We start from the raw sequence: 22,753 nt of genomic DNA, 5'->3' as shown, positions 1-22,753 counted from the left end.
ACTCTCTGCAATTCAGGAACTTTTACTCATATTAGATCCACTAAACTTAAGGAACCTAAGTTATTAATAGCCATTAATCTCCTTGAAAGGAGGCAGCAACGAAAACCATCCCAATGAAAAGGAAATGCAAGAAAGCAAAGTGGCTGTCCAATGAGGCCTTACAAATAGCAGGGGAGAGAAGGCAAGCAAAATGCGAGGGAGATAGTGAAATAAACAGGAAATTGAATGCAGATTTCCAAAAAATAGCAAGGAGAGACAAGAAGGTCTTCTTAAATGAGAAATGCAAAGAAATAGAGGAAAACAACAGAATGGGAAGAACCAGAGATCTGTTCAAGAAAATTGGAGATATGAAAGGAACATTTCGTTCAAAGATTACCATAAAGGTAAAGGTAAAGGTACCCCTGCCCGTACAGGCCAGTCTTGACAGACTCTGGAGTTGCGCGCCCATCTCACTTAAGAGGCCAGCGCTGTCCGGAGACACTTCCGGGTCACGTGGCCAGCGTGACATCGCTGCTCTGGCGAGCCAGAGCCGCACACGGAAACGCCGTTTACCTTCCCGCTAGAAAGCGGTCCCTATTTAAAGATTACCATAATAAAGGACAAAAGTGGTAAGGACCTAACAGAAGCAGAAGACATCAAGAAGAGGTGGCAAGAATACACAGAGGAATTATACCAGAAAGATATGGATGTCTCGTACACCCCAGGTAGTGTGGTTGCCGACCTTGAGCCAGACATCCTGGAGAGTGAAGTCAAATGGGCCTTAGAAAGCACTGCAAATAACAAGGCCAGTGGAAGTGATGGTATTCCAGCTGAACTATTTAAAATTTTAAAAGACGGTGCTGTTAAGGTGCTACACTCAATATGCCAGCAAGTTTGGAAAACTCAGCAGTGGCCAGAGGATTGGAGAAGATCAGTCTACATCCCAATCCCAAAGAAGGGCAGTGCCAAAGAATGCTCCAGCTACCGCACAATTGCACTCATTTCACACGCTAGCAAGGTTATGCTTAAAATTCTACAAGGAAGGCTCAAGCAGTATGTGGACCGAGAACTCCCAGAAGTGCAAGCTGGATTTAGAAGAGGCAGAGGAACCAGAGACCAAATTGCAAACATGCGCTGGATTATGGAGAAAGCTAGAGAGTTCCAGAAAGACATCTAATTCTGCTTCATTGACTATGCAAAAGCCTTCGACTGTGCCGACCACAGCAAACTATGGCAAGTTCTTAAAGAAATGGGAGTGCCTGATCACCTCATCTGTCTCCTGATAAATCTCTATGTGAGACAAGAAGCTACAGTTAGAACGGCATATGGAACAACTGATTGGTTCAAAAGTGGGAAAGGAGTACGACAAGGCTGTATTTTGTCTCCCTGCTTATTTAACTTATATGCAGAATTCATCATGCGAAAGGCTGGGCTGGATGAATCCCAATCCGGAATTAAGATTGCCGGAAGAAATATCATCAACCTCAGATATGCAGATGACACAACCTTGATGGCAGAAAGTGAGGAGGAATTAAAGAACCTTTTATTGAGGGTGAAAGAGGAGAGCGCAAAATATGGTCTGAAGCTCAACATCAAAAAAACGAAGATCATGGCCACCGGTCCCATCACCTCCTGGCAAATAGAAGGGGAAGAAATGGAGGCAGTGAGAGATTTTACTTTCTTGGGCTCCATGATCACTGCAGATGGTGACAGCAGCCACGAAATTAAGAGACGCCTGCTTCTTGGGAGGTAAGCAATGACAAACCTAGACAGCATCTTAAAAAGTAGAGACATCACCTTGCCAACAAAGGTCCGTATAGTAAAAGCTATGGTTTTCCCAGTAGTGATGTATGGAAGTGAGAGCTGGACCATAAAGAAGGCTGATCGCCGAAGAATTGATGCTTTTGAATTATGGTGCTGGAGGAGACTCTTGAGAGTCCCATGGACTGCAAGAAGATCAAACGTATCCATTCTTAAGGAAATCAGCCCTGAGTGCTCACTGGAAGGACAGATTGTGAAGCTGAGGCTCCAATACTTTGGCCACCTTATGAGAAGAGATGACTCCCTGGAAAAGACCCTGATGTTGGGAAAGATGGAGGGCACAAGGAGAAGGGGACGACAGAGGACGAGATGGTTGGATAGTGTCTTCGAAGCTACCAGCATGAGTTTGACCAAACTGCGGGAGGAAGTAGAAGACAGAAGTGCCTGGCGTGCTCTGGTCCATGGGGTCACGAAGAGTCGGACACGACTAAACGACTAAACAACAACAACAATCTCCTTGAATAAAAGTTATTTGAATACAAGCCCATCACAGCTATGTAGGATCCCAGACATGACTATTGCATAGATGAAAAGCAGACTGGGCTCCTACACCTTTAATAATTATGTAGAAAGAAGGAACCTCAGCTGGTGTAGTTTGTCATGCAAGGTTGATAGCAAGCATGACAGGCAGTTCTGGCTAGGGTGGTCAGATGCAACAGAGCTCCTGCACCTTTAATTGTTGCAAAGAAGTGGGAGTTGCAGAAGCTGTAGCTTTTTATGCAAACCACACCTGCTGACATTCCCTCTTCTATGCAACAATTAAAGGTGCAAGACCCCTGTGTGCTGTTGCATCTGGCCATGCTAGTCTTGGCTGCCCCACTGAGATCAATGAAAGTTAGAGCCTAGCTTCTATCGGCTCTGCTTCACATCTGCAGTAGCTCAGGCCTCTGTCACACCAGTCTTTGATTAACATATCTGTGTGGTGTCCAGAGTACTTACACAGGTGCAGCGTATCTCACTTCTGCAAATCAAGTTGACCTGCCAAAAACCCTGTACAGTTATTAAAGGTGCAAGCACCTCCATTCTTCTTTGTACTTGGTAACGTGTTGGTCCATAAGGGGGGAAAACCAGCCCCAACTACAGCAAGGCAAGATCTTTATTGGGAAGAACCAAAGTTTCACAGAAATGTGGCAAGCTTTTGAATTTTCCAGAACTCTTCGTCAGGCAAGATGTTACACAAAGTGGGGTGATGACGACAAAGAGTACAAAAACCAGGCTGATGTAATAATAGCCATGAGATCAACTGTTCAAGCTGTCTGCAAAGAAGGTGGGACTGTCTGGTGTGACAGGCAATGAAAGCTCCTGGGTGTTTCATGAAACTGGGCTTCTGAAAGCTATGACTAAGAGCCTGCTCTGTGAAACAGGAAGCCCTGGACTCAGAACTAAATCCCAGAGAGGGTGCAAAATGCATCTTTTCAGGCAGCTAGTATTTGATTTAATTAGATGATCACTTGCCTGGGGTGTTTAATGTTACCGTTTTTGCAGGGCAGCTTTTCAGGTGCGAATGTATTGTTCCGTCTGCTTTTGAGCGTGTGAAAAGGTGGCTGGCAGTATAAACAACAAAGGAATATGCTGTAGTACGGAGGATCCTATGGTGACCAGCTACAAAGCAGAACAGGGGGGCCTTGAGCCAGTCTCTTAGCTGAACCCACCTCACAGGGTTGTTGCGAGGATAAAACGGGGAGGAGGAGAACTATCTGCACCACCTCGAGTTCCTTGGGGGGAAGGTGGGGTACAAATTTAAAAATAAATGAAAACAGAGTTCTGCCTACCCCTCTTAAGAGCCATGTATTAGCTAGTGCAGCTTGCTATCCATGCACGACAAGACTCTTCGTATTAACGCTCTCTCTCCTGTACAAAAAGGATTACCTCTGACAGATATTTCCTTCGGGAGTAACAGGGTCAGGGCACCGCTGGATCTGGATGGAATATTAGTATTGCAGCCTTAGCTGGTTCATATCCGGGTGCCCCCTCCAAAAAACCAAGAAAAAAGTCTTGCACCCTTCGGTACCACGGTGGAGACATTTTCACACGGACCCCCAGACATGGCGGTTCCTCGTCGGTGCCTGCGTTGCGAACCAGCGTCCATTGCGGATAACCCAGTTCCCTTTCCCCCTCCGTGTCTCTTTAAAGCGCGGAGCAGAAGTTCCCCCTCCGAATCCCTCCCCCCCGCCTCCCTCGCTGCTCTCCCATCATCGCCCTGACGTCAGGAGGAGGGAGGCGTGTGGGTGCCACGGCCTCCCCCGTGTTTAAAATTCGCCAGAAGGCTGCTCGTGAAGAGGGAGGAGGAGAGCGAGCAGAAGCCTGGCAGCAGAAGGAGCGCCGCTGGCCGCAAGGTAACTTCCTCCGCGGGCGCGCAGGGATGCTTTGTGAATTGGCGCCGGAGCGGGAGGAAGGGGACAGATGGGAGAGGCGACGCCGAGGAGGCGCGAGGAGGTGAGGGAGCCGGCTGCCGAATGGTCTCGCGTGGGGTGGCTCGCTTAACTCTTTTGTGTCGGGTCTCCCGGGTGGGGAGAGAAGGTCCTCTGGCGCTGGCAGCCGAGAGGCGTGTCCCGTCTGTGCGCGCCGGGCGATTTCAGCTGGGGGCGAATGGCTGTGGGGAAGGGTGTTTGCCGTGCAGGTGGCGATGGCGAATAGCTGCCTGCCTGTGTGGTAGCTTTTCTTTGCAATCGACGGCTGGGGTCGCCTTCCTCGTCTCCATTCCGAGGGGTGAGGGATCTGGTCAGGAAGGGTGTGTGTGTGTGTGTGTGTGTGTGTGTGTGTGTGTGTTTAAATCTGCTTTGGCACCTAACAAGTTATAATGGACACGGCAGCAAGTCAAAGAAAGGACTCATGTGAAAGCAATAATTGAAGCTTAGTGATAGTCCTACCAAAAAAACCAAACAACCTAAAGTAGTATTTGGTTTGCATGGCTTTTGATGAAGCTATCAGAAGGTGCTATGGTGGTTTGGAGTCCCCACCCCTTTTTTGGTCCTGCCTTTCTCGCTCGCTGCCTTTCTTCTTTTCTCTCTCTCCCATCCCCACCCAAATATCTTGTTTCCCAGTTCCAAGGATGCTTCTGTATTCAGATCATAAAGATGGCACTTGACTCTCATTGGATAATCGGCCTCTTGTATATGTGACTGCTTAACCAGAGCTCCACCAGAGGGATGAGACGGACTGTTTTTAGATAAGGGGATTGAGGCCTTGAAGAATGTAACCCAGGGTTTTTTTTGTTAGTTATTTAAAATTTCTTTCTTGTTGTAGTTCTTTTTCACCAAAGAGGTATCTGTCTGGAAATGAATGAGTCGATTAATGTTCTCAATTGCATGACACTATCATCACCAGTCTTGGAAGGAAAGAGGCTTTTATGAGCATTGGCTAGATAGCCTTTGTATGTTTTTTTTAAAAACCCTGCTAGATACAAGTCTACGGAGAACAGTATAAGAGAGAGAATAAATGTAACCTGTAACCTGGAAATCTGTAACCTGGAGGAAAGGATTCAGACCCTCTTTATGAATGTGGTTTATTTAAGTATTTCTGGCTGCTTGTAGTCTGTTAAGAATAATCAATATGTTATAACAAACCTCTTGGGCGGTGTGCTTTTAAGATGAGCATCTTAAAAATGGTACTCTGTTTAATTCTATAACTATGGGCCTAATAAACTAGTTGTGGTACAAAATCATGCTTACTAGTTCATGTATATGGCCCCAGTGCATGTACAAACTGCATGTGTGGTCAAGGACTATTCTTTGTTTCTAGGATGGGGCATATGCAACCTTTTGGATGTTGGACTGCAAATCCTATCATCCCTGGCTGTGGTGGATGGGAGTTAAGAGTCCAGCAATATCTCAAGGCCACAGGTTCACCTTCCCTCTTTTGGGGTTTCTGGTTCCATGTACAATCTGTAGATCCATAGGACTGAATGGTCTAGTACATGAAAATTGGGAGTGGGCATTGACGCCACAATCCGGCGGCTCCTTTTGTGCCCATTTGCTGTCTGCACAGTCATCGTGTGAAAATCCTTCTGGCCTGGTGAGTCCATGGCAAAAGCAAGAACATGGGAACTTTCTGTTCTGGAGCTCAGCATGTGCATACATTGACCGCTTACTCCAGCTCGCTCCCACTGCTGTAGTTTGAAGCAGAGTACACATGTAATTAGTCACAATCCATAGGTATCCTGTAGCTTATTGAGAAATACTCCTGTTTGACGTGCTTTCTCTCAAACCAGCTTCCAGTCAATTAGAAAATGGAAGTTGTGGTTAGACTGAGGAGTTGTACATTTCAGGCAGCTGTTGAGCATGTGACAGCATCCAGGAACTGGAGTTAGGTGCAGGGAAGACAAAATCAGGTGATGCACATTGGGTGAAGAAGGCATCCTCACCTTTTTCTCAGGAGTGAAAAGCAACGTTAAAAAATGACTTGAAAAGTAGAGGGGAGACATGACCTTGATGAGTTTCAAGCTACTAATGTGGACATGGACAGGGGGGGCATCTGCCCCCCCATTAATAAAAATACATAGCTGAGATTCTGCTCCCTTAACAAAAGACTTGCCCCCCCCCAAATCCTGGCCACATCCACATAGCCTCAGTCTCTTAGCCTCTGGCCCTGCCCAGATCTATAGCCACAATTTAAATTGCAAGCCTGTCTGAGTAGGACAGAGCAACACTGTCTGCCTACATAAGTTTGGGGTCAGTCTATTTCTGGAGGCTTACAAGCCAGAAAGCATATTTTGTTTTCTGTCTCCTTTATGGACTCTCTCTCTCTAAAGTTTTAGGTGTGGCTATATATGGGAAGGTGCTAAGAATAAGTATGTGTGTTTATTTGGTGGAAAAGGAGAGGCTTCCACAAACCCCCTGCATAAATGAACACTCAGTTCTTGCTTTAAGAAAAATAGCGATTTTATCATGTCTTGCATAGAATATTGAGGACACCTGATGGATACCAAGAGCCTAATGTGTATCTCTGAAAGGGGCAGACACTGGAAAGACTTCAATAAATTTCCACTTAAAAATGCAATTGAGGATAACTAGTTTAGGATGCAATGCTAGAAGTAAGTTCAGAAGTAACACCACAGTGGGGTTGCATATAAATACTGTAGATGTGTATAGCAGGGGTGAGCAATCTGTGGCCTTTGGTCTAATTTAATGTGGCCCCTAGTCTAATTTAATAGTGGCAAGGAGGAGAAAATGAAGAAAGGAGTGATAGAAAGAGACACACAAAATGGGTGGGAGGAGCTCTGGCCCCTTTCACTTTTTGTTCCAGCCCCTGACACTGAAGTTTCACTGATGGTTACATGGCCTGTGACGGATTACTCCAAGAGGACATGGCCCTCAATGGGAAAAAATATTCCTCACCTTTGATGCATAGGAGTATATGGTTAGCCTCTGAGAAAGAAAACGGAAATCTTTTGGGTGGGAGAAGGCCCTCTTTTAAACTCAGACTTTGTGTGAGTATATGTACACACACTTGTTTCGAAAGAACGTATGCATTGATAAACCACTCTTACGCCTTAGTATTAGATGGGGGCGGCGGTTTCTGAGCAACGAAACATGAGTGTGCTTTCTGGCAGTTGGATTCCCTTCAGTCTGACAAGATATTTCAGGTATGTAAAAAGGGGAATTATGGGATTTAAAGATGAGGGGCCTGAGAGGAAAGAAGGGATTGGTCTGCGGGACAGCTTATGTTAATCAAATGTGTATGTAGTAGCTTAGCGAAAAGTGCCATCTGAGAGATTTGCTCTGCCTGCTGCAGTGGTGGCCGGGCTGGAGAGAGTCTGGGGCTGTTCTCTATGTAATGCACTTCCACTGGGACTAAGGAGGAGGAGGAAGAGCAGTGTTAGAAACTGGGATAGAAAAACTAGGAGCCAAATGGCTTCTGGGACCTGGGTTGTTGGGCGCCAAAACAGAATGTCTAGTTGCCAAACTAGGGAGGGGGTTTGGCAATACTTTTTATTTATTATTTTGATAAGCATGAACTAATATGCAATTCACATAAGTGACACATTATTCACACCACATTTTTAGCAGAAATTGTTAATACGTGTTTAATTTGGTGTTTACAATATTGCCTATGCTTAACATACACTTCGAGGCTTCAGATCACATACATTTCAGTACTTCTTGAGTGTCAGCCAGGTGCAGAAAATGGCACCCAGACCTTTGAGGTGCTCACAAATGGAGAACCTTTAGGAGCAAAATGCGCCTAGCGCCCTGCTAATTTTGAACCTGGTGGAGGAGGAGGTTGTCGGCTGCTGCCACCCAGTGGACTGGTTGTAAGTGAGAAGATTGGGGCACTGGCTTGAGAGTAGGCTGAGGTGGGCGGGACAATGCCCAACTTGCTCTAATGGACTAATCTCTAATACTAGCTAGCCTGTCTTGTGGGCTGGGAAGCATCTTGAAGAGTTCAGCCTCTTTTCAGCCTGAACATTACTGCTTTGGAATGCTGAATTTAAAGTAAAGTAAAATAAACGCAAGGGACGCGGGTGGCGCTGTGGGTTAAACCACAGAGCCTAGGACTTGCCAATCAGAAGGTTGGCGGTTCGAATCCCCGCAACGGGGTGAGCTCCCGTTGCTCGGTCCGTGCTCTTGCCAACCTAGCAGTTTGAAAGCACTTCAAAGTGCAAGTAGATAAATAGGTACTGCTCCGGCAGGAAGGTAAACGCCGTTTCTGTGCGCTGCTCTGGTTCACCAGAAGCGGCTTAGTCATGCTGGCCACATGACCCAGAAGCTGTACGCTGGCTCCCTTGGCCAATAAAGCGAGATGAGCGCCACAACCCCAGAGTCGGCCATGACTGGACCTAATTTTCAGGGGCCCCTTTATCTTTACTTTACTTAAAATAAACCCAATAAATCAAATTGCATTTAAAAATAAGCTGAAAATGATGCTTTATTATTTATTTATTATGGCAAAAGCTTTTGTAGACCGCAGTCCTGTATATCAGGTACATGAAGAGTTGCAGTCCTATAGGCACAGGGCTAGGGGATTTCAAAAAATAGTTGTTAACACCGACATCTAGGCATTGGTAAGCCAATTATGTGTAGTGTAGCTAGAAAAACCTTTGTCTTGATTAAACCTCAAGTTGTAGCACTGAATGTTTTAATAGCAGTTTTACATGCAGTCTCCCTTCTGAAGTTCCTTTGTTCCAGTATGGCCACCTTAAGGTCAGGTACAGACTATCCTGACAAGATGAAGCTTTCCTCCCACTGATTTTATTTATTTATTGCCATTTCTGATGTTAGATTTGTGTCCATTCCTTTGTGCAGAGACTATGCATCATCGGCAGGAGGGCATTGTCTGCAGACGATGGTATATATCTAATGGGAAGATAAGCAAGAGAATGAGCCTGATGTCGTTGTGGATGGCTTCAGTAGGTTTGGCCATAGTGTTGCTAGGTAGACAATGGGACAGAGCTGGCATCTGGGTCTGCTGTTCCTATAAAATGATACAACAAAAAATCACCTTCACAGAACATTTCGTGTTTTGAAATGTAAGCTGTTGAACAGCTGATGCAGAATACTGCAGTTCTGTGCTGCCTTTTGGATGGCTTGTTGCATTTATTTTCTCCAAGGCCATCGGTTGCCAAGGGCATAACTTCTGCAGTTTGTTTTCGTGAAGTGGTTTGTAGCTGGATTGCAGTCGTGATGCACAAATCTGCTTCACCATATTTGAAATCTGGTATCCAGAATAGGAGTAGAACCTGTGACTTTGGCTTTCATTTTGAGTAATGGACTAGAATCCCCTTTCTTGGCCTGCTTGTGCCATATCACAGGCCTCTGCTGCCATGTCCTATTCTTACTTTTCAACTTTTATTAATTGTGACACCTGAAAAAGCTTAGGAGACCTTGCATAGTTAGCAGGACTTGTCTTGAAACAGACATTTTTTGGGGTAGAATCTGTAGTGGTTTCATGATGGATTTCAGATGGTGACTTCCATACGCAATGATGAAGACTGGTAATGTGTGTGGTGTCTCTAGGCTTTTATAGCTGGTTGCCATCATGCCTTATCTGTGAGTTTCCCAGAGCATCTGGTTGAGGGACAGAATGCTAGATTATGTAGACCAGGCCTCTGAGTGGTCCTCCAGGTGTTGCTGCACTACAGCTTCCATTAGCCCTTGCCAGCATGGCCAACGGGCAGGGATGATGGAAGTTGTAGTCCATCAACATCTAAAGGGCTACAGATTCTCCACCTTGAGGTACTCCTTTGTTCCACCCACAGTGGTGGTTCTTGTCATCTTGGCACCCTGGAAAGAGCTGCTATAAAATGCATTTTGTTAGCAGTAGTTCAAGGGTTTTTGAACAGGGAAATGAAGTTTGGTATGGGACAAAACGAAAATATATTATTTGGACGCCAGAGTTTGATCTTCTACATTCTTTTACCTCCTCTCGCATTTCTTCTGAATTTCCTATTATAGTAGGCCTGTTAGCAGACTTACTGCAAGACAGCGTGATTTCAAGGGATTAATGAAATAGTTCTGCTGCTTTCTAAAGCTGCAAAGTACTGTAGTTATTGATGCCAAGTGTTACTTCTTTTCATCCTGCTAGCCTGCCGTTTAATCCATTGGCTGTAAATATACAGAGAGTGAAATCACACCCACAGAACATAATGAAGGATATCTCTACAGGGATGACTTCTGACTACCTGTCAGGCCCCTCTGTTCCAGTAGGGCTACAGTATATGGGCCTACAACATCCACTTGGATAGCAGTGGAAAGCCATTCCACTTCCTGTGAACCAGAGAATGGCTAGTGACCATATACAGTGGTACCTTGGGTTACAGATGCTGCAGGTTACAGACGCTTCAGGTTACAGACTCCGCTAACCCAGAAATAGCACCTCGGGTTAAGAACATTGCTTCAGGATGAGAACAGAAATCGTGCTCCGTTGGCGCAGCGGCAGTGGGAGGCCCCATTAGCTAAAGTGGTGCTTCAGGTTAAGAACAGTTTCAGGTTAAGAACGGACCTTTGGAACAAATTAAGTACTTAACCCGAGGTACCACTGTACATCCAGTTCCTAGGTATCCACGGCACTCATCCTTTCTTCTGAAAAAGGACTACTGGGTCTAAAGTGGAGTTGGGACGACTCCTCTTAAAGACAAAACACAGCTTCTGACATCCTTTCTGTCATCCCCGCTGAGCAGACACCAAGCCTCTTACACTGCACTTGCTAGTTCCTGATGGGTAGGTCTACCCACCTGTCACTCCTTTTATGTCCAGTGATGTCAAGTGACTTGATTTCACATGAAGGATTGAGAGGAGTACACTCCAGATGCACTCTGATTCTCCTTTCCAGCTACTGATAGATTTTGGTACTTTTTGAATCCGCCATCTTTCTCTGTTGTCAAATTCAAATATAGTGCTTAACTCTACCAGCAGCTTAGAAAGGAAATTCTTCCTCTGCAGCTTGACCCTGTGGGTTTATCTGTTCTGTGCTTGATGCCTTATGACATCAGGTGATAGACAGGTGGATAGAAATGGGTATAGTTTAGGCCCAGGGTTTTCAAACGTGGATCTCCAGCTGTTTTTGGACTACAGTTCCCATCGTTCCTGACTACTGGACCTTCTAGCTAAGGATGATGGGAGTTTTAGTCCAAAAACTGCTGGAGACCCAATTTTGGGAAACCCTGGTTTAGGCTAAATAGGGAAGCTTGGTGAGCCTAGTTATGTTTGCAGACTGGAGGTTATCTGGCGTTAGGCCTGTGTTTGGCGCAGAAATACCCTTGGTCACCATGATAGATGACGTATGGCAGAAGGACTGGGCAGAGGTGGCTTTAGGGTACTGTGACTGGTTTGGCTGCACTGGTTGCTGGCACTGCAACAGTGATGTAGAATGGAGGGCGAGAGGCAGGGGTGGGTGGGTTTGTGCCGAATCACACAGGACGCTGCTGAAATTTGAGAGCCCAAAGTCTGCCACTGAACAGGAGAGTGTGACCTTGCTGATTCTACTGGATCTCTTGGTGACTTTGATACCACTGCCCATGGTATCATTCTAGATAAGCTGTCCGTGGTGGTGGCGGTGGGGTGGCATTCCTTTGCAGTGGTTGTGGTAGATAATTCCAGAAGACTGGGCTCGGGAACAGGCCTGGCAGTTATACCATGGGGTCCCACAGGGTTTCAACTTCCATGCTATTTAACATTTCATATGAAACTAGTGAGTGAGGTCATCTAGATATTCCTAGTGAGGTGCCATCAATATTTCAGTGGCATCCATCTCTTTTTCTCCTTTTCATCTGACTCAGGTGCTGAATCAGTGCTTGGGAACAGTAATGGTCTGGATGAGGGCCAACAGATTGAAGCTCAGTCCCGACACTCTGGCTTGGAAGTGCAACTAATTCTACTTCACTTCTGAGCCATGCCCTGTGCTTACCTGAATATAAAGCATAACTCTGTAACTGATAAGATATTCTTCTGAGACAAAACTGATAAACACAGCTGCAGAAAGAATTGGTCAAAGGCAACCATAAATTTAATTTTAATTTATGTTTTACATTTTTAATATGGAATACTTTGTCACTGTAATCTGCTTTGAGACCTAGATGGTGAAAGGACCTGCATATAATATTTAAAAATAAATAAAACCAGTTAATAATTTACAAGTGAGAAACATGGAGGCTGATAAGAAATTAGCACAATGCCAGCTTATCACAGAACATTTTTGGACTTGCGATTTTACTTCCTCATTTAAACTATTGAGTGTTGGAAGCCCTTGTACTGCAAATTGCCCTCAGCTCTATTCCTAGATGTTACAGGGCTTCCCCTCCTTGCCATTGGCTCTGCAGCTAGTCTTAAACTGGGTGGTTAAATACTTAAGGTCAGTGGGAAAGCATTTCACTCTAAAATCTGTATTTGGTTCTGGACTTACTTAAGCAGGCTTAAAATGCATATACTGTATGTTCTGGGCTTTCAGTGTCACGTTGCAGGTTAATGATTGAGTGATACTGGAGAGTTTGAATTTGAAACATGTGCTTGATTTCTATTTAATTTTAATATCCCATCCTTTTTCCAAAGAGCTCAAGGCCTCAGACACAACTCTTTCCCAACCCCAGTTTTATCATCTCAACATTATAGTATGGAGAGTGAGGTTAGGCCCAAGAGTTGAGTTTCATGGCTGTGTTGGCATTTGAATATGGGTTTCCTGGTCCTAGTTCAACATATTAACCACTACACTATGCTAGTTGGCCATATCAAGCAGGGTCAGTCTTGAATGTATGCATAGAAATGAGTTAACATATACAAAAGCAACTACCATTTGTCGGAGAGCCTACACTGATGAGAGTTGTAGTCCATCAAGGCATCGATCGGGATGGAGGCAGCTGGCCTAGAGCATTTAAAAAACACACTACCACTGACATTTCATATTTAAGATCATTACATCCCAGTTATCTGTATCCCCTTATTGCTCTTGCCTTCTTCCCCTATTGCTATAGGAGCTAGTTTCTGAGTTGGCCAAGAGGCGTTCCGGTGAATCTGTTGTCTTTTGCTGCCCTAATTTAGTCCTGATCCCTGGTTAGGAAGCTTGCATGATTTCTCCGTGTTCTACTATGGCATTATGTAAACACCCATTTTGGCGAGTGAGAAGGAATGCAAGTAAATAGGCGCCTGCTGCTAACCAAATAGCTGAGCACTTAAATCCCTGTTCCTTTGGCTTAGTGACAGGTCTGTGCTCTTTGAGTCAGCTGGTTTTCCTCTCCCTCTCTGTCTCTGTGTCTCATGCACACCCCTATACCTACCTAGTTACCTTTCTTTTCCTGGCCATGTATTGCTGTTACTGTAGCATCACAGTGCCTGCAGCATCCTTCCGTTTTTCACAGCAGGGTGGACTGGGGGACCACAGGGGAGCACGGGAAGAGTAGACGATTTGGGCTTGTGAGATCACTTGCAGAAATAATTCCTTTAGCCTTGAAGTGACAGCTCACGTAGCAAAAGGAGAGAAAGCAAATGATGTTATAATTCCCACCAAAGATTAGCAAGCTAGATATTTGGAGGATAATACTGGAGCCATAGACGTCATGCAGCCACCTTTTAATTATCTGCACAGTTCTGTGTGGATAATTCATATGGTTAAATAAGCCTGAAGCATCTGTGTTGCAACTGCATCTAAAGGGGGGGGGGTTTCTTTTCTTTTGCAGTGTGGTGGTCAAAAGAGACAAACCCGAAATGTCATAGGAAGTGCCGAAAGGTAGCATTGTGTGATGAAATGTAATTATCCAAACTGAGCTGCAGCATTTTTATCTCTTTTAGAAGTGATGTTAAAATGGTCTCTGAGGTTGGGCTGATCTGATCTCAAGGCTAGGAAGAGGGAAGTGGTGTGTGTGTCTTCAGCATTTGCAGGCTTTCTACCAGGAGTAGCTGATATGGTGCCCACCAGACATAGCTGGACTCCAGCTCCCATTCTCCTGACTCGTTGACCATGCTTGCTGGGGTTGATGGAGTTGGAAGTCCAACACACACTGGCTACCCCTCCGTTAGGCAGTTGGTTATGATTCCAGAAGCTCCATCTAGCTGCCTTTTCAGCCCCAGCCTGCACAGTTCCTCAGTCAACTAGTTAGAACTATTTATTCCACTCTGGGCTAATGACAATATGGACACAAGTTTTTAAGTACCCTGGAATGCTGCGGTGGAAGTCTCCATACACCATTGTCTTGGAGCCCACAGACATGCTGGTGGCACCACTGTCAATCAGCTTTTCCATTACTTAGGACTCTTCTCTTTCTGTTTGCATGACAGGTTGATCCCAAAGGCTGAGAGTCGCTGATCACCTCTTTCCTGTTGACATACCAGAGGACAGCCACACCATGTCATCTGACCAGACTTCTCAGTCCACTGTGCCACCTCTCCACTCTCCAAAGTCACCTGTGTGGCCAATTTTCCCTTTTAACAGAGAGGGAAGCCGGATCTGTGAGAGAGGTGCCCACCTTCTTCGGGACTTACCCAGCCCACTTCCCACAAAAAGAACCAGGACATACTCTGCGTAAGTAACCAGACTGTGCCACTAAGCTAGGAATCACCAGGGTCATTTTTTTCCATTTTAAAATTGGTTAACAATTAGACTTTGACAGTGTGGAATATACCGGGGCAAGGGAGCTTGGGGAGAGGAGGAATTGAGTTTTTTCTGATTTGTGCACATTATTTGATTGTGGTCGAGTTCTGACAGAGTTCTTTCAGACTTTGATGGAAAGTGGTGGTGTGATAAGACCACGATGACACTATTTTCTGATAACTTTGGTTAATCCCATGTCAAATGGTCCTATTGAATCATTTTGTATTCATACCCCAGAGTCTTCTGAGCAGTCCTTGGGACAAACTATGAATCTTGCAGTTCATGAGCAATGCTACCTTTTCTTGGACCCCATCAATTGTACGACCTGTGAGGCTTTGAGGAACCTTACTCATCTGGACTAGAGTTTAAACATTTTTTTTGGGGGGGGGGGGAAAGAACTCTAAAGCAAAGTAAGAGTTTCCTTACCAACAATTCACTCTTCTAATTCAAACTTCCTCCAACATTCCTGGTGGTGGTTGTTGAATTGAGAGATGTTAAATTGTGCAAGTTGCTTTTTTATGTAAGTTTTCTTTAAAAATGATACCCTCTGTCAGATTTCAAAAAAGTTTTTGAGGCTTTGCTAAATTTGTATAAAATTTTGTTCCATCAATAGTCTGGACTGTGGGGGGGGGGGAATGGGAGCCTTGAAATCGTGAGGTTGTGTAGAAAGGTAACACAAGAACATTTTCCTGGCTGGAAATGCCAGTGTGCGTTTAGACTGAGTCTCAAACCTCTTTCTTCTTCCTAGGACGGCTCGTGCTTCCGCTGGTCCTGTCTACAAGGGTGTATGTAAGCAGTTTTCACGCTCCCAAGGCCACGGCTTCATCACCCCAGAGAGTGGCACAGAGGACATATTTGTACATGTGTCTGAGTAAGTTCCATGGCTGCAGAGCCTTTAACATCTTACATTATGATGCAAGTATCTCATGTCTGAACAGTCACTGCTCCTTTCTCTTCCCAAACCCTACTTGTGTCAACAGTATCATTGTAAGGACACATTTATGAAGGAGCCCTGGATGTTGATAGATTTATTAATAATGATGATGAATTAAACAGAAAATTAAGAAACTGCTGAAATGTTGTTTACTTTTTCTTTTTCAGCATCGAGGGGGAATATGTTCCAGTAGAAGGAGATGAGGTCACATACAAAATCTGCCCCATCCCACCAAAGAACCAGAAGTTCCAGGCTGTGGAGGTGGTGCTTACCCATTTAGCTCCACACACAAAGCATGAAACGTGGTCTGGCCAAATCATTGGATCGTAAACTTCTTTTTGAGCCTGCAGGACAACCCCACCAAGGAGGTGGGGTTGAATGGTGTGGTGGGTGGTGGAACTGCTGGAGCAATGGCAGAGAGCCCAGGCTGGCAATTCTTGTTTGCAGTGTGACATGTTGGCATTTATGTTGTCTTTTCTAAGATTTACCTTTTGGTTTGTAGCTGTGCTTTTTTTTCCCAAAATGGCAAGCAGGAAGTGGAAAAGGGTTGCTGGGTGGATTTTCTCCTATGTCTCGTGAGCTCATAACTGTACCCGAATAGACAAAGGAAGAGCTCTCAAGTTTTTTTTGGGTGTGTCTTTATCCAGAAAGGCAGACTTTTATTTGTCTCGCTGCTACCCTAAATGCATTAACAAAAGTCTTATGTATTGTCCTGCTCTGTTTAACAAATTATCCCATTGCTTTTTCAACGGGCTGGTCTAGGCAGTCCACCCAGGGGAGTTTGCATTAAGCTCTCTTGTTCTTCTCAGCCAGAGTAGGTATTAAGAGATGCAGTGATATTTTGTAGGGGGGGACAATTGTACATTGCCTGAAGACAGTGTCTCCCACACAGAGCCCCACACAGATTGTGCCATCTTCAGAGACACTTGTAGGTATGTGCTTTTTGTCCCATCTTGTCCCCATCCCCAGCCACCTTGCCCTGTGTAAGGGAGGGACCACATGACTTGCACTCTTCTCCCTAAGTCCACTGATGTCGCTGTTGTTGTCTCTTGAGATCAGTGGTTTGGCTACCACAGCTAGGCAAACTGTGGCAACCGGATTACTGGTTTGGTGACAGATGCTGCTTCTCCCCCACCCCCCAACACCACCCCTGCACACATAATTGCAAGTTGGATGTCTAGTATCTCAAGGATGTTGTGTAGAGAGCAAGTAGAATGCATCACTGAAGAAGCAGTTTCTGAAAACTGTCAAGATCCATGAAGTCCCTCTCTTGAGTGGTATTCACAACTGAATGTGTCAGATCTTTCTCATATGGCATAGATAAATTACTTTTCTTACTCAGTCCCCTGATTGAACCAGGAGACAAGAATTCAGGGGTTGGGGATTTGTGGTTAACTGGGCACTGGACATGATCATTAAGGTGAACTTGCAATCATAAGCTATCTTGGAAATGTCAGATCCTGTGCTGGTTCTATCTGTCCAAGGCATGATGTGAGTTACTTTGTGGCAGAAGCGCTGAGTATTAAATTCTTTGGTATTATGCAGCAGTTTAGGTACTTAATCCTTCAGTTAAATGATGAATACACAATATTGTGAAAACTGCTGGTCTGTTCTCCATGCCATTGATACAGGTTTACTTCAAAAGCAGATCATTCTGAATGCCATGTTGCAAGGAGTCTTTATTCATTTAAATTCCTGTTGAAATATTCCCCCCTTTGGCAGATTCTTTCCCGTGGCTTTTTATAAGAACAGAAATCAGGAGAGGGGGAGCCGGGAAAGAGAATATATATATGAACACTAGAACAGGTTTTCTCAGGGTAAGGTGATCATTTGCTTGGAAGAGAGGTACACAATAGGGTGCGCTTCAGTTGTTGTGGACTACCACTCTCATTAGCCTCGGCCAGCATGGCCAGTGACCAGGACTGATGTGAGTTGTGGTTCAGAACACCTGGAGGCACTGTGCTGGTTATCCCTGCCTTAGGCATAGCCAGTTAACGGAAGGCTAGACATCCTTTTCAGTGTTGCAAAACATATTCCTACAAAGTCTAAGAATGGAATCTTCCTGCACTGGATTACACAAGCCAATTGAAAATCTGCAAATAATACTTGACCCGTCACTATAAGTTCTTCCATTCTAACTGGACTCTGTACTCTCCTGCACATAGCAGTGATTTGTTCCAGAAGGCCCCAGTTGTGGCAGTATCCCGTTCCCAGCTTGCTTCACTTTCCAGATTTCTTGATAGCAGTGATGCGGTGGTAAGGAGTGTGCGGTACAGACATACAAGCCCTGCTCAGACATCGTCATGGTCTTCCTGCCTTAACTACTGAGATTCTCTCTCTGCCCCCGTCCCCAATCCTGTTACTCCTAAAGTAAATGCAGCTGCACTCTCTGATGGCAGTGCAGTGTCTTAATTTGCAACATAATGTAATGCCAGAAGAATCAATACATGTATCATTTTCCCATTGGTTTCAAACAGAAGGTAATAAGTTGGGAGAAGCTGACTTTGAAGTCTTCGCTAATAGACTATTACCCTGCTGACATTACATTTCCCACATATATTAAAATGTAAGTCCCCCCGCCCCAAGACATTTGTCTTGCTTAAAAATAATGCAATTAAAAAAATACTGCAGATGAAGGCATTTTGCTAGAAGAATAATCTATTTTAACATTTGAAACGGAATAGAGCCTATGCGATGCATCTGTTTTATGGTCTTGGGCAATGTATGGTGGTTCCTGGCTGTGGATATTTGCTTTGAGAATAGCATTTTGATTTTCTGCATCTCCAGAGATGTAGGCTTTAGTATCGTCTGCATGTGTTTGCGTTTCTGAATGTTGCAGATCATGTTTCCTCAAGATGGATGTTTGGACGTTCTCCTACTCTTCCTACTATTAGCCTAACCTGTACATTTTGATGGCCCTCTGTGTCCCTAGTTCTGTAGTTAATGAGGGTCATGTGCACAAGAGATGGAGGAATCGTGCATCAATGACAAGATTCATGGGCCAGTAATTGATAATGGGCTCTAGTGGCATTGTATCTAGTTATGTTTTGGTTCTTGTCCAGCCTTCCCCGACTTTTACTTCTCTCCCCCAGGATATACAGGGTCATGTCTAAAGCACAAACCTGATTTCTAATAGATGTTCTGAGTAGAAAAAAAATTCCCAGGATAGGGTGTGCATGTTAGGAATTTGCATGGTGTCAATCAGTTGCTAACCTCATTTTGAACAGTAGACTGACAAGTCTAAAGCTTCTTGGGCAATATCATATCGGATGTTGCTTGACCTTGCAGAGGGGGCTGAACATGCATCGTAAAACTTTTGTATGATGCACTAGAAGTGTACACACCACTGTTGTAGGAGCTAAGAGGGTTGATTAAGTGGCAAGTATGCACGTGAGTGGCTTAATTTGAGAGTTGGAAGGAGCTTGGTAGATAGAGCCCAAAGTATGCTGGAATCGTGAAAATGAGACTGGTGTCTTCAGAGTCGTTCTTTTTGTACTTGCAGTGCATCTTCAGAGGCTTTCATGTGGTGATGTGTGGCTGTTTACTGCACACCTGTCCTCTGTGGTTCACATCTCTGGGACTTCAGTGATCGTTGGTCCTCTACAGCAGCGTTCCCCAGCCTTGTGGTCCAAAAACAGCCGGAGACCCACAGTTGGGAAACAGTTGCTCTACAGTATAGAGCAGACCTGAGGAACCTTTGGTCCTCCAGATGTTGCAGAACTACAACTCCCTTCAGCCCCAGCAAGCATGGTGAAAGACGGGGGAGAGCTATAGTTCAGCAACATCTGGAGGGCCAAGGGTTTCCCACAGGTGTGCAGAATTTGCATAGTTGGGTGCTGGAGTACGACTGTGCAGCCAGCATAGACTGCATACTCTGCAAGAAACAGGTGTATAATGGCAGCCTGGTGTTCTCTAGCATTATAACATCATGCTTTTTTCTTCCTTTCCAGGAGCAATTCTCATGTTTTCAGTTTAGCACTACAGTGTCAAACTTATGATCACAGGAAAGTCTGTGCACAGATGCCCAGAGGGGGAATATTTCCTTCCATGTGTGCTGACAATGCTGGAAGATTAAATGTAGTCCTGTTAGAACACTGGAGTTATATTCACACCATACACTTAAAAGCTTCCCTCAAAGAATCCCGAGAAGTGTAGTTTGTTAAGGGTACTTGGCATTGTAGTTCTGTGAGGGGGAGACTGCATTTCCCAGGATTCCTTGGAGGAAAGTGTATGGTGTAGATGTGACCCGAGTAGCTTCCAGTTAAGTATGTGGGTTTTGGTTTCTAAATGAAATGAGGACTGGCCCTCCAGATGGAGCACATGGTCAGATGGATATGTCTAGAATGGTTTTGGGTTCATCTACAGGTTAAACGAAATCATGAGTCTTTCTGGAACAGACTGAGCATTGCAGGTATATTTTTGAAAATACACCCTACATCTAGAAAAGAGCGCATTGTTGAGAGGTTCTGACCTAACCCGCCCCTGATGTGCTACTTTCCACATACAGGGAACCAAAACAATGACACCATCTCCTTGTACCTACTTCGTTGAAGGAACAACCTGGAAACTCTGACAATGCGAATTTTCTAAATCTGTAGCATACTATTGCGAACACAACCATGTGGTGTTGAAATAGCACTACTCAAAATGGCTGCCCAACTACATTCTAGGGAGGGTGTTGGTTTTCTCTTGCTTCTGAGACTAGTTCTTTCCAAGTTCTAATCTGTTTGGTTATGGAAACATTCTGTGTCCTCCTTGGACTAAAAGAACAACATCCAAAACTATGTGTCTTGGAGCCAAATTGTACAGAGGGGCTTCCCCTCTCTCTATTCGAGATAAAATGAGAGTAGTGAGGTGTTTATTTTAAAGGCCTTTAATACTCAGATGCATGTGCTCTTGACATAGGCATAGACATTGGGGAAGGAACATGTTTTAGTCTTTCCCTCCAAAGGTGAACAAACAGTCCAATGGAGGAATGAAGCAGGAAAAGGAAGCAATTTCCCATGGTGCATCCAGACCCCTGTGTGTGACCTGCTTCCTGTGACAGCCAGAGGGACTTCCTGCTGCTGTTCTGCTTACATTAAACACCAGCAGCTCCTCGCCTCTGCCCCTCCCCTTGAAGGTGCAATAGCAGTGGAAGTGCCACAAAATGGCATCTTCTCTCTGGGAAAGCTTTTGATTCTTTCTGAAATAATCTTTGTTACCTATGGTGTGTCTGTGTTTTTACAACTTTTGGTGTGGTCCTTGCCTGTCTGACCCCGTGTTGACCTTTGTAACACCGGCAATAAACCATTAAAGTGACTTTCCCACAAGTCTCTCCTGTTTTTGCGTTTTTCCTTTATAGGGCGGTTCTTTGGTACAGGAGATAATACCAGAATGACGTCACAAAATCTGGATCTAGGGAATTGGGTGGCTAGTCTTCAGGTGTCTGATTGTTCTGTTCAAGACAGGTGGAAAGACTGATCAGCATGGGCCATATACTCTGCCCAAATGGCACCTTAGGAAAGATGTAAGGACTCACCTCGCATCTAAAGTCCTTCAGGCACTGATGTCTAAGCATGTAGGAGGTGTGGGGCTGTTCCGTGGCTGACCACCTCCTGTTTGGTGGAAGATCTAATTGGGATTGTAAATACACTCCACTAAAGGCACTCACAAGCCTCCTTGTGATTGGGAGCCCCATTTGTGTAGGGTTCCCACAATCCCTTTGCAGACCTCCCTACTCAAGCAGAAACTCTAGTGTTGGAGGGCAGCATGTGTGCACCTGCCCCTCCTGCAGTTAGGCCACATTCACACCATACATGTAAAGCACAATATCACTTGAAACATTCACCACTTCCCCCAAAGAGTTCTGGAAGCTGTAGTGCCACAATCCCTCTCCAAAGGAACTCTGGGAATTATATGGGGAAGATGGGCCTCCCAACACTCTCAGCACCCTTGGCAAACTGAAGCTCCCATAATTCTTTGGGGGAAGCTGTGACTCTTTAAAGTGGTAGCAGCGCTTTAAATGTATGGTGTCAATATGGTCTAAGGCAGGCTTCCTCAACCTCGGCCCTCCAGATGTTTTTGGCCTACAACTCCCATGATCCCTACTAGCAGGACCAGTGGTCAGGGATAATGGGAATTGTAGTCTCAAAACATCTGGAGGGCCAAGGTTGAGGAAGCCTGGTCTAAGGCATCTATAACGCTTTACGGGGACAACAGCCATACATGTAATCATCTAGCACGGGACGGGCTGTTCTGAATGACAGCAACTTTTCAAAGTTTCAGGCAAATGTGTTTCTCTCCCTCCCATCACAAGCTTTTATGTGGAAGTGTTAGGGCAGCTTCCCCCAAGCTGGTGACCCCTAGATGTTTTAGACTACAATACCATTCATTATCCTTGGCAATTGGCCATAGCGATTGGGGCTGACCAGTGGCGTAGCGTGGGTTGTCAGCACCCGGGGCAAGGCAAGTAATTTGCGCCCCCTAACCCGTGGATTTGCGCCCCCTAACCCGTGGATTTGCCCTAACCCCCAGATGTTGCGCCCGGTGTGGCCGGCCCCCCCTGCACCCCCCATGCTACGCCACTGGGGCTGACTGAAGTCCAACATAATCCAGGCTAGAGAAGGCTCTGTGAGGGAAATCTGACCTTCACAGATACTGTAGGTGGTCAGTCAAAATAAGCTACCAAGTTGTTAATCTTTGTGCTTTTTGTCTGTTTGAATTTGAGCACATGCAAATTACCCAGAAATAACAAAAACAAATAGTATTGATTTCCTGTGCCTTCATTATTATTATTTACTTCCACATTAAGTTACAATATTGAACTACAAAGCATAGAAGCCTAGGTGTAGGAGCTCAGCTGCCTGTTTGTGATGCATTAAAAAGCATATATATATATTTCTAGTATATATATAAAACAGCTGCCTGTGAACAAAAACCCACAAATTGGTCAGTAATAGACATCTGGTTTTCACATAAAATTTAAATAAGGATACATTTCTCATTAACTGAACATTGCTT

General features: G+C 45.0%; 1 protein-coding gene across 1 annotated transcript; it reads left to right on the top strand.

The window, feature by feature from the left end:
• The first annotated feature begins 3,756 nt into the window (after positions 1–3,756).
• Positions 3,757–21,063, top strand: CSDC2 (cold shock domain containing C2). Its single transcript, XM_053406748.1, has 4 exons — positions 3,757–4,136; positions 14,505–14,748; positions 15,566–15,688; positions 15,919–21,063. The coding sequence occupies exons 2-4, from the start codon at positions 14,573–14,575 to the stop codon at positions 16,079–16,081; spliced, it is 462 nt and encodes a 153-aa protein (XP_053262723.1). The 5' UTR covers positions 3,757–4,136; positions 14,505–14,572; the 3' UTR covers positions 16,082–21,063.
• The last annotated feature ends 1,690 nt before the right edge of the window (positions 21,064–22,753 follow it).

The sequence above is a fragment of the Podarcis raffonei genome, chromosome 10 (genome assembly GCF_027172205.1).
Source record: "Podarcis raffonei isolate rPodRaf1 chromosome 10, rPodRaf1.pri, whole genome shotgun sequence".
NCBI classification, from domain to species: Eukaryota; Metazoa; Chordata; class Lepidosauria; order Squamata; family Lacertidae; genus Podarcis; species Podarcis raffonei.
This window is presented reverse-complemented; position numbering and strand designations above follow the sequence as displayed.

Coding starts and splice junctions, on each gene's coding strand:
- CSDC2 (XM_053406748.1), top strand. CDS start 14,573: ATGTCATCTGACCAGACTTCTCAGTCCACTGTGCCACCTCTCCACTCT. Junction 14,749..15,565: donor AGAACCAGGACATACTCTGC/GTAAGTAACCAG, acceptor TCTTCTTCCTAG/GACGGCTCGTGCTTCCGCTG. Junction 15,689..15,918: donor ATATTTGTACATGTGTCTGA/GTAAGTTCCATG, acceptor TTTCTTTTTCAG/CATCGAGGGGGAATATGTTC.